The sequence below is a fragment of the Anarrhichthys ocellatus genome, unplaced genomic scaffold, assembly GCF_004355925.1.
Source record: "Anarrhichthys ocellatus isolate YVR2014 unplaced genomic scaffold, GSC_Weel_1.0 scaffold42, whole genome shotgun sequence".
In the NCBI taxonomy this organism is placed as follows: Eukaryota; Metazoa; Chordata; class Actinopteri; order Perciformes; family Anarhichadidae; genus Anarrhichthys; species Anarrhichthys ocellatus.
In genome coordinates this window covers 1,136,716-1,150,473 of record NW_022280072.1, presented here as the reverse complement: position 1 = coordinate 1,150,473, position 13,758 = coordinate 1,136,716, and the positions used below count along the sequence as shown (strand labels likewise).

Sequence of the window (13,758 nt, the reverse complement as noted above, 5' to 3'; positions counted from 1 at the left end):
CCTGCAGACTTTCCTTATCAGGTCACAATATGTTCACTTCTCTTCCTTTTGGGATTCAGGACTATGTGGGATCAAACCTGCAACTAAACTTGATTACAATTATCAATTGTATACAGGTACGTTAAATTTGATCTCTGCATTTAACCCATCCGAAGCATTTAGGAGCGGTGGCATTGAACCACAAATCATCTGGTAGCTAACCATTGAGACAGATTGTTATGCTACAGTATTCTGTAGTAGTCTGGGGATGATGATCGACGGTCCGTCCGTCCGTCCCACGCTTGGTGGTTACGTGATACTTAAGGAACGCCTGGAGGGATTTTCTTCAAATTTGGCACCAACATCCTCTTAGACACAAGGATGAACTGATTCGATTTTGGTGGTCAAAGGTGCCTGTGACCTCACAAAACACTAGTTATTATGACAATTTCACACAAATGTCTTATAGGATAAAAGATGACATTTTGGACAGACCATAGATGTAAACTATCCTCCAGGTTCACCAGAAGCTCCTTCAGCTCAGACTCCGGCAGCAAACAGCCCGCCGTGGACAGACCCAGATCCGGCTTCGTTGCCGCCTGCAGTCCGAAGCTCCGTTGGTCCCCTCTGGTAGACTAACCAGCTGGAGACCCAGGCCGGATTGCTGGGCCCGCTGGAGGGATGTGCATGGTAGAACCAGAACCAGGACTGAGCGGGGAAGACTATCAGACCCTGCTGCAGCAACATCAGACGGTTTCTAAAGAGACGTCTGGTCCTTGGAAACACTACCACTTTTGTCCACAGGGACCGCCAAAATGAACACAAAATGAAAGTTCCTTGTAGTAGCTTTAAGTAAAACTAAGTATCATCAGCAAAAATATCAGAAGTAAAAGTTCTGAAAAAATGTTCCCTGTTAATTTAACTTTAACCAGTAGACTACTTAGAAAAACATCTCTAGTTTATCAGAAACAATCAAATAGAAATAGAAAAATCATCAAAAATGGAAATACGTGGTTTTCACCAGACAGGAAGGTTATGAAAAAAATGTAGCCTGTAAAGCAACTATTATGCTGCCAGACAAAAATAGTAGAGGACAAAGTAGAATATTTAAGATGTAGTGGAGCAGGAGTATAAAGTTGCATACAATGGAAGTAGTGCAGAACTTGAGTAAATGTACTCAGTTACATTCCACTGCTGCTGATGCCTCATGATCAACAGGCTGAATCTGCACAGTCTCTGTGGAGCCTCTGCGCGCGTGTGTCTGCGCGCGTGTCTGTCTTCACTGATGATCTGTGACTCACTTCTCAAGAGAAGTTTGTCCCTTCACAGCAGACAGAGGCGACAGTGCGCCACCGAGGCGTCTCCGCCGTCGGCTTAGTCTGGATAAACTCATAAAATAAAGATGTTCAGGAAGACTTAACGATGACAGATAAGGCTTCAAAAGACTCGGAAAGAAATAAAAGATAATGTGACGCTGGGATGTGATGTCATGGTAAGTACGGCCATATTTCCCTTTTTGTCGCTTTATCAATAACATGACTGCTTATTGAAATATATTCATGGTTTAATATGCTACAAATGGTTGATTATTGGATTAGCGCCATCGACCAGGAAGGAATTTCATAAAATGGTTTTCCAAGATTAAAAAAAAGCTTTTGATCATTAATATAATTCCTCAATAATCGCTGCAGCCTGGTTGACCTCATGCATTCGTGTGTTGTTCCTTGTTTTAAGGTAAGCAAGAAGTCCCTGCGGGAATGTAAGCGACATAGAGGCAGTTACTGATGACTCATGGCGACAATGTCCCGAACATGGACCATCTTCACTGCTCTTACTGTGCTGGCCGTGCAGCTTTGCAATGGTGAGCTCGGACTAATGTGTGGACACGTTCTAACATTTCAATTTGTAAATAGGTTTTCTTCATAGTGTTTGGATTTAAAAGTCAGTGGATTTATATGAAAAGCCTTTCTAAACTAAAAGTTGTTCTGAAAGTGCGTGTTTAAATTGTGCATCTAAGGATGAAGTGTGCAGAATTACATTTCTTCATCTGCTTGAAATACAAAACGCATTGTAGCCTTCTTACCTTCACATAACTAGATGACATGCAGCTTCATACAACTTGATTTCTGCTTTTAGGTAGGAAGTCCTGTGCCCTCTGGTCCAGCGCTGGACCTGTGGTGCAGCGAGGCTCCAGTTTCGAGGTGTACTGCACCTTTAACTGCAAGTGTCAGGGGTCCATGTACAGCGACCATCCGCCCAAACTGCAGAGCCACAAAGAACTGAATTCTACAACGATATATTTTCGTGTGGCAAACATAACCAAGAACAGAACATACAGCTGTCAGTGTAGGTGTTCTCCTGAGCTGGACCCCTGTGGAATGGACTTCTCAGCTGGATGTGAGTATGAAACCAGGGAACCTCTGTCTGAGGAAAGTTTCTTTATTTAGTGTGTCTAAGACTATAAGAATGCAGGGACGTTTGTCAGCACATCGTGTTTCAAGTTGATACTTTCATATCTTAAGGCATGACTGCAACTTCTTTCAAGCTACAAGAGCTGTTAAAAAAGAGGCAGAGCCGGTTCTGCTTTCTCTTCTGTATTTAGAGAACACACTGTTCGGCTGGGTGCTTGGTTTTTTTTTAACACATAAAGCATGCCAGTTCCCCAACACATTATTATCAACTTGTTTTAAAGTAAAACACTCAATACTGAAAAAGATTCCATCTGTTTATGCAATGTAATCGCTGACATTAATGAATAGCACACTCTGCATTTAATGGATTACTATAAATCTGAATATTTGTGTTTTTTTGAGGATACAACCATCTAAGTTTTCTATGTAATAATATATTATATCACTTCCTAATTTGATAGTCCTGCAGCTTTGGTGTCGGGTCACGTAACTTCGGCTCGAGCCACAAATTTGATGACTTAAGACTTTTTTTAGGCTGATTGTCAGGTTTATGTTCTCTGCTCATTACCTTTCATTAAATGATTTCATCTTTTCTTGTCCCTCAGATCTACCAGAGCGCCCTAAAAACATGTCATGCATCTACAAAGTCAAAGATAATGAAAGGGGAGTTGTGTTCTGCACCTGGAAGAGAGGACGAGACACTTTTCTGAGGAATAATTCAGTGCTGTGGTGAGTTTTAAACAAAATTCTAATTGAGAAGTCAACAAAACGATAATATATTACTGGGAATGTATTACTGTAAAATTTAACATTGTATGTTTCAGGGTGAAGACTGTATCTAAAAACCACACTGATGGACCGCTGCCGCACAAAGGTTCCACTAAGGGAACTGGTTTGTCGTCAGCTAGTTTCCCCGTGTCCAGCTCTGTCCAGCTGATCTCTGTGTGGGTAGAAGCCCAAAACCCACTGGGCTCTGCAGTGTCCATCACCATCAACTACACACTCAGTGACATTGGTAAGACAGCAGCACGTTAGCAGCCGACCTGTCAAGTGTTTGATGAGGTGCTTGGCATCTTCTGCACAGAGAGCAGGCAGCAAACCTCCAGTTCTGAAAAGTGAAGCCAGTGAGGAAGTGCCTTAAACCTGCATTCTCTCTAATGTCCATCAGGGGGCGACTCTGGTTGCAAAAAGAAGTGTGGTTGTATAGAAGTCTATGAGAAAATGACTCTGCTTCTCTCTTGATTTATTACCTCAGTAAACATTGTAAACATGAGTTTATGGTCTCAATCTCTAGTTTCAAGTCTTCTTCAATACAGCATGATGTTCATTCAGTAAATGATAGTCCATTTAGAGTCAAACAGACCATAAAGCAGGGGATGCTTTAGGGGCGGGGCTACTTTGTGATTGACAGGTCACTACCACGGAGTTGTCCGGTCTGTGAGTTGTCCGTGTTTGTGTCTTGCAACCCCTTCACACTGTGTTTTCATTTTATGAAAGTTAATTGGAACATTTTGGGTCCCCCTTAAAATGTTTTGCTGAGCTGAATCCTCTTGGGTCACTTCTGGTTGCAAAAAAACAACATAGCGACGGCCGGAAACCAAGATGGCAACGGGCTAAAATGTTGAACTCGAGGCTTCAAAACTGTATTCCATGTGAAAGCAGCTTTTCAGTAAAATGCATCCTTCTTTGATTCTTTAATCTTGAAGTTTAGGATAGTTGATAATCTCCCTCCATCCTCCTTTCCACTAAGCGAAGATTGCCTCCAACGGCCAGTATTGATGCAGTGAAATCCTGTCTTTTTCATTGCTGCTTTTATAGCAAACAACAACAAAAATCAATATGACAGCTGACAGCTGACAGCTGACTTTTGTTTTTTTATTTTTCTTCCTTTCTATCCGAGCAGCGATGCCATCGACTCCTGTTCTTGGCCAACCGGGGTGCTCTTCCCGAGAGTGCATCATCGAAGTGGAGCAGTCTGTGCGGACTCAACACCTGAAGATCCAATACAGAGCGGCAGCGCGCACATGGACATCTTCTCCAGACTCAGTAAGAAGTCTTAGAGCAGACTTTAGGAACTTTCAATGAGATGTTGCAAGTGATACTGCAGAAGGTTACTTTGAACCCTTTGAAGACATACAGTCACCTCAGAGGTCTTCTGCTGATTCAAAGCCGAAGGAAGATATGAGTGTCAGGTTGATGAAAGGTGAACTGACAATGTTGCACAAAAACAAAGTCAACGAGGTGTTCTTCACAGTGTGATCGTAAATGGCACTTTACTCCGTTTTTGAAGAATGAATGACTGAGTTTAAATCAGTTAAAATAAGATGAAAAACATTTATTTCTGACAGGTTGTGCAGACTAGCTTGGTACAGGATCGGTCCGTCTCCTCTCTGGAGCCCTACACCTTGTACCATTTCAGAGCCAGATCCAAATTCAGCACCGGCCTGTGGAGTCAGTGGAGCGCAAACGTTTCCAGCTGGACTCAAGAGGAAGGTAAGCAAACCCTTGCAGCTCCTGAAGACTATTTCTGTACTTCCTGAGTGAAAGCACCGCTGATTCTGTCGACACACAAAGACCCGAATGGAGTATTTTATCTGTGTACTTATCCGTTTGTATCAGACAATGCAGTAATACTTCATTTCCTTTGGGTTGTTTGAGGCAGTTATCAGCTCTTCCAATGACTGTCTGCAGGATACCAAAAGCCACTGAAACACGCCTTATCGGGTTTTGTGTTGAGAGCGAAACCATCGATTAATGATAAGACGCATTAGGTGGCTGAGATTATACAAACATGTATTTTATTTATTGATAATAAACTCTAACCAGCTCAACTTTGAGCCAGAGTGAAGAAAAGTAAAGTGGTAAAGTAGACTGTGGTGCTTCATGGGAAAATATTGCTGCATATTTGTAATACTGATGGTGTGAAGATATGAAGCTGTCTTTACAGATACATGAGATATGAATGTGCAGCAGCGACAGATCATCAGCATTCCACGAACAGCCAGAAGTCACAGTAGAAATGTCTGAGGAGACATTTTTTGTAAAGGGTTTACGTGTTCTTTGTTTAAAGTTCAGGTCCATTCATATTTTTTTGTATTATTACATTTTTTTTGTCACTACCTATTTCACTACCTTTTGCAAACGACTGAGTGGGCGTTTCCATTTGATGGATCTGCCCTTTAAGCGCATATTAAACATGTTAATTACACCTCATCTTCCTCCTTTCCCTGGATGAATACGTAGTGTCGAAGCCACACATGGGATCTCCGATCTTCCAGGCAGCCGCTGGTTTCATCCAGGACCGTATGAAAGTCACCTCACCGAGATTGACAGATAATTGAGGAAGCTAATCAACCACAATAAACGCTTGTCTTGTCAGAGTAATAACATTATTTAATAGAGCTGTAATATTCTTTAAAAAGGTGATGATTCAACTCTGTTTATAGTTGAAATTAGTTTAACCTACTCATTGTTTGGGGTCCCACAGACATCACCGCTGTATGCGTAAAAATGATCAATTATTGTTTTCTATATATGTATGTATATATATACAGGTGAATAGGGTAAAAGTTTTAACGAATAGAAAATTTAAATAATGAAACTTCCCCAGGTGATTATTTATGTTAAGACAATGTTTCTTTTATTACAAGTTTCTAAAATAGTATGTTTGAATCTGTAAATAACAGCTGCTGAATATATTACATACTTGGGTCAAATATAATATAATATAATTATCCATCGAGGGCAAGCGCTATGTTTTTCTGAAACTAAATATGTGGGGCACCTCATGCCTGATCAAATGTCTGAGGACCCTATGTTATGTGCTGAAGCTAACATGTAGGCAAGAACATTCAGAGCGGCTGCCATCAGACCGTGATGTCTTGGCTCCTCAGGGGTTAAGGTGCCAGCAGTCCTTTTCGTAGCTTCCTCTTGGATTTGTGCTTTCGATCTGGCACCCGGTGGCTACATTTTTATAGTTTGATGCCCAGAAATGTCCTGAACACAACAAAAGAAAGAGAAAATACAGGCAGAGAGCAGGTTCTCTGCAGACACCACCGCACACAGTGATGATGTAGAGGGATTTTTTTATATAAGTCTAAACTTAGTTTTTTAGGAAGATCCTACTCATTGTGCCTTTAAAGTAACTTAATATGACAATATTAAGACAACAAGTTGCCCAATGCGATGAATGATATCTCAAGGTACCTTTAAGTACTTGTAATTAATCCACATTTTTTCATTTTTTAAAAATCCTATATGGATGTATACATTTACATGGAAGTGTTAAACTCAATGCTCACATAGGAAAATGTAACAGGCTGGATATTTGTCACTTTTAAAGGATTTTAAAGTCTATCAACTCACAATAACTTTCAAGAAATGTCAGTTATATAAACATGTCTTTCACTCATTCATTGAAAACAAACATTCTCATATATGATTTCAGTACTATTGTTATTATTTCAGTATTATTGTTATTATTTCACTGTCATTGTCCCATGATGCATGTTTTTTTTCAGCTCCTGCCACAGAGTTGGACGTGTGGTACGCTGCAGCCGCCTCTGACGTCATGAGAGTTTACTGGAAGGTACGTTTTAAATCTTGTCAAAAAGCTTTTTAACTGTTTAAATTTGGGCTGACGGTGAAATACGACACACATGACAACACTGCTGCACAGCTTGGTGTGTTCGAGGGTGTCGTCTCCATGTGTTCAACTCTCTCACTATGTGCCTGTGTGGGCGTGCGGCGTCGTCGCCATAGTAGCACTTTCTGATCTTCCCGCTTCACTACTTCTTAGTTAAAGGTCAACCATTGACCACTCTGAGGTGTGACATCCTCACGCACACACTCACACATCCCCACCCTCTACCACACAAACACACACACTCATATACTCATTTAATGTCACATAAAGACAGAGAGAGATAAGTGAAACCTGACGTCAGACACCACAGTTTCAGTTTACAAGAAAAGAGGAGATGAACAGAAATGATGTGTCTTGCTGTCTCAGTGTGTTGATTTTGAGCGTCCTGTAAAGAAAGCAGGCAAATCCAAGGAGCGTTAAAAAGCGCACGTTGTTTCTTTTCCTGTGACAAAAGCAAGTACACGGTGTCAAACTCAATAATTCACTTTGAAACATTTCTCTGACTGCAGGAGCCGAACATTTCCACGGCTAGAGGGAGAATCGTACAGTACAAAGTCGGAGTTGACAGCCAAAAGTCTGGATCGGTCTTCCTCGCTAACGTTAGTGCCGATGCCAGGAGTTATTCAGTCCAGTTCTGTGCCGACTGTGAAGTGAAAGTGTGGGCCTGCAACTCCAAAGGGCCGTCCCCTCCTGCCCGAATTACAACCCATCACACAAAAGGTAAAAAAATGAGTGAATGCTTTTGTGTGCAGCTTCATGAAGCCAGACCGTGCCTCTCTTTGTGGGTGAGCAGTCGTGTTAAGAGGTTACAGGTAGATATCAGATGCATTACTGCATTAATACCGAGGGTCAAGTTTATGTATCTAGTGCCAAATCACAATGGAAGTCATATCATGACACGCTTCAAATCGAGCAGGTTTCGACAGTCATTTACAGAAACCCGACATTCCAGCCCGTTCTCATTCCCAGGCCACTAAATACCAACACACAAGGCACCTTTTAGCGTCTGCAGGAGACGCACCGGGCATCCAAGGAACTACAATGTAAACCAATCTGTGTCACTATTAGACTCTCAGAGACAATGCGATGAGTGTGATGACGTGGTATAAAGCCCAAGACTGGTGGAGACTAGTGTTCAAGACCTTTTGTTGAGTTACAGTGAAGTGATGTTTGTGTTGTGATTTCCGTACATATAGTGCATTTTTTTACGTTTTACTTAGATCACGTAATTACTTTAAGCCCAACCTAACCATGTGGTTTGTGGCCTAACTCTAAACAAGGAGTTTTTCTTTGAATTCGCTGCCATAACCAGGCATGAGCTGGGCTACCCAGTGTGTTATAAAGTGACACCTAGCGGTCTGACAAGGCTTCAGGATGAGAGAGCGAGAGAGAGAGAGATGCACAGCAACAACAACAATAACAATACCAACTTTAACAATAACGGAAATATGACCAATAATAATAAGACATCTATGTGATTCTCTCTTGTAGTGAAGATTCAGCAGTTGCAGCCCCCTCAGGACGTGCAAGTAAATGCAGACAACCGCAGTGTCACCATCTCCTGGAGAAAGCATGACACTGCACCTCCACATGCCGTGTATGTGGTGGAGTGGTACCCAGAGGGCAACAAGCTGGAGGAGCTCAGATGGGTCAGACTGGGCAGGAATGACAACCATGCTGTTCTTACAGGTGGGACATGTGGAGTTACAGTTCAGTTCATCTTTATTGTCAGGCTCAAAGTTCATCACAAAAACGTACAACACAAATACAAAAGATACATTAAAGTTACTATGAGGAACTTGTATGTGGTTATGAAACAGTCTCCGTTTAATACTGATGCCTCTATATGACCTGCATCAGTAAACGAGACCATCAGCGAGAAGATCGGCTATTTCTTTAAGTTAGTCTTAATGCTCGTCACCGGTGCAAAACCAGATGAAACTCCTTCAGCTCAGACTCCGCCACCAACCAGCCCACAGCGGACAGACCCAGATCCAGTTTCACAAACAGGACCATCTGCACTACTAATCTGATTCTAAAGAAAGCATTGTATTCAAGCGCCACTTCGCTTGAATTACACTACGCTGCTGGAAGCCCAGGCTGTACTGCTGGGAGGGGAGGAACAGGAGAACCAGAACCAGGACTGAGCAGAGCAGACTGTCAGACCCTGCTGCAGGAAAATGAGAGGTTTTCCAAAAGGATGCTCAGGATATAGGGTCCTCAGACATTTCATCTGTCATGGAGTGCCCCACATATTTTGTTTCATAAATACTAGATGGATACAAATCTGGAAAGTTGGGGCCCTTATGCCCTTTTGTTCTACAAATGACATCATTCTTTCTAGCATCATATTGCACATCATATTTGACCCAAGTATGTGGAAACCCAGCACTGCTAGGAGAGAGAAAAGCCAGACCATCAGCATACATAAGATGGTTTATTAGGGTGTTACCAATCATACAGCCTCTTATTTGTTCACAATATGTTGAAGAGGGCTGGTGAAAGCAGCTTTTACCTCTTCCACACCTCTATCTTTCTTTATGCAGGTATTAAGCCATTTGAGTGCTACGAGGGAGCGGTGCATGTTTTCTACAATGAGAGCTCAGTGAGTTGGACCAGATTTACAGGTGTCGCCACTCTGACCTCAGGTAAGATCCAAGAAGAGCGTAAACAGTGTTAATTCGATAGTGTGTCTTTTATTAAACTCATACACACAACTGGCAGACAATGCAGTCTGTAACAGGAGTCTGTAAATTGTTTCAAATATTCCGTTGTCATCCGTCCTGTTGAGCAGTCCTTTTTGGCTTCTGCTTGTTGTTTGCAGCCCCAGCAGCTGGTCCGTCAGCCCAAGAGACGGTTGAGGGAAACCATGTGACAGTGACCTGGACGGAGATTCCCAGGGGTCAGCGTGGGGGTTGTGTCACCAAGTATACCATCTATTTAGAAATAGACAGCAAACAACAACAGCATTGTAAGAACCATTTATCTCTACTGTAACATCTTGTACTCTGAGGTGACGGTGCATGTTACATGAGTAACTTTCCTCTGCTGTGTGTGTATATAAATGTGTATTTAAGTCTCTATACCAGCATCAGAGAGGATGCACATCATCAAAGACCTGTCTCCAGCTGGCTACAGCCTGTGGATGACGGCTTCAACTGCTAAGGGAGAAGGCCGCGCGGGTCAAAAGGTCAATTTCTTCATCCAGCGTAAGCAGCTTTCCAAGTTTCTTTAAAATAATAGTTATGACGTTATAGTGAAACTTATTTGCTTTCATGTACGAGTTACACGAGAAGATCAATTCCACTCTTACGTCTGTACGGTAAATGTGAACCTGGCACCTGCTCCTGCCCAAGAAATAGTCCAGCACATAAACCCCGTAAAACCACAAGTTGCGGCTTTGCGGAGTAAAGTTTTTCTTGACTTTAGAAATAGTTTTCCTCAGCAAATAGATTTTGCTCATTAAAATAACAATTGTGTCCAAAAGAAATGGTCTTTATGGCTGTATCGTCGTTTTTTTCCTACTACCTCAACCGACTGTATCAGATGAGCCAAATATATGCTGCAATCTCACATCTCACTGTTTCTCTGTCACTATTGCAGAAAAGACCCAACTATCCCCCCTAATACTGTGTGCAGTCTTTGCCCCAATCGTGTTGTTGCTGATGTGTCTGTCCCACAGTTCAGCAGTAAAGCAGAGGTATGTGAGCAACACACAACAGTTGTTGTCAAAGAAAAGGTGCAGCAATAACAACAACAACAACAAAAATGTTGCTACTAAACTTCCCATGCCATATTGTTTTCCCCATTCCCCCTCAGGTTCTGGGTGTATTTTCAGTGCCTCATGCTCGATGTTGTGCCGGATCCTGCAAACAGCAAATGGGCAAAAGAGTGTATGCAGGAGAAGGTAATAATATAAAAGTGGATCAAATACAAACTACTGTAAATTGCAACTCATTGGTCTGAGTTTAAGCCTGTATCTCCCTTCAAAACAGGGTAAGATGAACCTCCATCTGCAGCTGAGTAACTCCAGTGTAACCGAGGAGGAAGAAGAGCCCATCCTGGTGAATGTAGAGGAGCTGCCCAAGCAGACCGGTGACGTCTGCGCACCCACAGACGTCTCCTCGCGGCTCCTACCTCAAACCAGCCTGAGCCCTGAGACGGAGCCGGCCACAGTGCTCTACCCGCTGACCAACTACATCAAGAGCTTCTCCCACGACTCAGACAGCTCCGACCACACGCAGACCTCTCTGGACACCAACACAACCGTCGACTACATCTCGTCGCACGGGCTGGGAAATATGGAGGAGGAGGAGGAGGAGGAGGAGGAAGAAGAGTTTGCAGAAATGCTGGGTTTCTTCCCCAGTCACAACATTTTCATAGAACCGATGGAGTTTGGAGGGAAGTTGACTCTGAATTCCGTCAAAATTGACTGCAGTGACTTCTTTCTTTCAGAACAGTAAGTGTGGACCTGAAACCTGAACTCTTTGGTGAGATGAGGTTTGACTGAAAGCCATTTTTAGAGGAAGAAGATGGCTAAACGAAACAGACTGGAAACAATGACTGGAGGTGGTGAATGTTTCCGTTTGTCTTTTTTTGCGTCATGAATCTTGTTGAGATTTCCATGAACTACCTCCTTGCTCACTGAAATCGAAATTGTAACAAAAAGCTCTCACTGAATTCTGCAGAGCTGTTGTACAGTAATCATTTTTAGAAATTACTTTTTGTTTTCATTTCATGCATTACCAGTTTTCTCTAGAGCAGCATTGGACACACTAAGACCACGACCATAACGAACACAGTGCAGGCTGCATGAAGGAGTGTATCAGATATTGTGATTGCTGCCTGCTTGTACTAATGTATACATCCATATCTAATCTCTATAAACAGATTCTGCATTACACATGCATAAGATATGAAGTTCCCTTTGCAGGCTCTGTTTGTAGTCTGTGTAGTGTTAACCAATCACATTCGAGCAGGCTTTGGTTGATTGCAGGTAAACAGTCGGTGTAGAGAGAAGGCAGAACGCATCGGCCAATCTGGGAACCCACCGGTTATTGTCCTGGAAAGTGAAGCCAATGTGGAAGTGCCTTAAACTTGCATTCTCTCTAATGACCATCAGGGGGCGACTCCTCTGGTTGTATAGAAGTCTATGAGAAAATGACTCTACTTCTCTCTTGAATTATTACCTCAGTAAACATTGTAAACATGAGTTTATGGTCTCAATCGCTAGTTCACAAAAAACAATGAAATGTGATAGTACGTCATAAAAAGGTAAGTGGAAAAAAAGTCATAAAAAAAGGTCAAAGTATTGCACGTCGAAAAAGTCATACTATGGTAAGTCATTAAAATGTAACATGCATGTCAAAAAAAAGTCATAAAAAGTTACTGTATAGTATGTCGAAAATTGTCATAGTATAGTAAGTCAATAAAATGCAATGAAAAAAGTCACAATATAGTATGTTAAAAAATGTGAAGAGGTCATGGTATGGTACGTTAAAAAAAGTAATGTATTTCAAAAAAAGTCATATAGCATGTCGATAAAAATCATAGTATAGTACATCGAAAAAAGTCATATTATAGCGTGTAAAAAAAGAACACTCATTAAGTCCACAGACCGTAGCCTTACTAGAATCAACAGTACCTTCATCTGAGTGGAAGAATGTAGTGCAGGGCAGCGACTAACTGGATCACAGTGGCTTACAACCAGGTCAGATATTGTGATGAAAAGGAGACTACGAATAATTACTGCGATTGTTTTTCCAGACGGTGGTTGAGAACGGGGTGTCAGCTACGTAGAGTGAATTTTGACAGAGAACTCATAAAAGTCATAGTATAGCATGTTGAAAAAAGTCATAGTATATTATGTTTGAAAAAAGTTATAGTATAGCATGTCGACAAAAATTATAAAAAAGTCAAAGTCCTGGTATAGAATGTCGAAAAAAAGTCAGCCTAGTTTGTATAAAAAAGTCGTAGTGTGTCAACAAATGTCATAAGTCGATGAAATACAATGAAAAAAGTCATAGTATGTTAAAATTAATTTTTTCTTTTTACATACTTTACTGACTGGGCCGGTCATAAAATAATTTACTCATCGTATGAACATGACCTCCATCATTTCTACGTTATTGACTTATTGTAAGATGTATGGACATAACCTCGATCCTTTTAGCAGACCTCGATGTCACCCGCTGTGTTAACATCGTTCACATTTAAGCCAACACAATTAACAGCAGGGTTCCTTCCCTACCACTATGAGATGTTGCATTGTGTTTTCTGTTAATAAGCCCATTTTAATGGGTTTTTTCTTGTTGAATTTCTGGGAATATTTAAAGATGTTTTTTCATATTCCAATGTCTGGATATTCTTACGAATCAAAAGTTCCTTTTTCTATGAAAATGTGTACTTTCATCATATTAAAATTAGAGACATTAAATAGTCATAAAATTACATCTATCACACTTATTTCTGGCATAATATCCCATCTACAAAAGAGAACTTAATTTTAATCTTTGATACATTTTGAGACCATCGGTCATCTCGACCCTGAAGTGGCACGAGACCATTTCACATATCTGCTCTGCAGGTGTGTCGAGTTAAGTTTTCTGTTTGGAGCCTCAGTTTTAGGCCGTTAAATAAACAGTCCGTGTATGCATGTAGATGTGTAAGCTAAAGCAAACACTGTAAATTGATTTTTCCTGTGTGCAGGCAGGATTAAAAACT

The 13,758-nt window shown here is 41.5% G+C and overlaps 1 protein-coding gene across 1 annotated transcript; it reads left to right on the top strand.

The window, feature by feature from the left end:
• The first annotated feature begins 912 nt into the window (after positions 1–912).
• Positions 913–12,165, top strand: il12rb2 (interleukin 12 receptor, beta 2a). The gene is made up of 16 exons (XM_031868521.1): positions 913–1,471; positions 1,714–1,840; positions 2,116–2,376; positions 2,996–3,119; positions 3,215–3,405; positions 4,294–4,436; positions 4,739–4,883; positions 6,911–6,978; positions 7,545–7,755; positions 8,527–8,724; positions 9,582–9,683; positions 9,860–10,006; positions 10,113–10,244; positions 10,639–10,735; positions 10,855–10,942; positions 11,031–12,165. Exons 2-16 carry the CDS (start codon positions 1,771–1,773, stop codon positions 11,496–11,498), a joined length of 2,445 nt encoding a protein of 814 aa, XP_031724381.1. The 5' UTR covers positions 913–1,471; positions 1,714–1,770; the 3' UTR covers positions 11,499–12,165.
• The last annotated feature ends 1,593 nt before the right edge of the window (positions 12,166–13,758 follow it).

Coding starts and splice junctions, on each gene's coding strand:
- il12rb2 (XM_031868521.1), top strand. CDS start 1,771: ATGGCGACAATGTCCCGAACATGGACCATCTTCACTGCTCTTACTGTG. Junction 4,437..4,738: donor GGACATCTTCTCCAGACTCA/GTAAGAAGTCTT, acceptor TATTTCTGACAG/GTTGTGCAGACTAGCTTGGT. Junction 4,884..6,910: donor CAGCTGGACTCAAGAGGAAG/GTAAGCAAACCC, acceptor GTTTTTTTTCAG/CTCCTGCCACAGAGTTGGAC.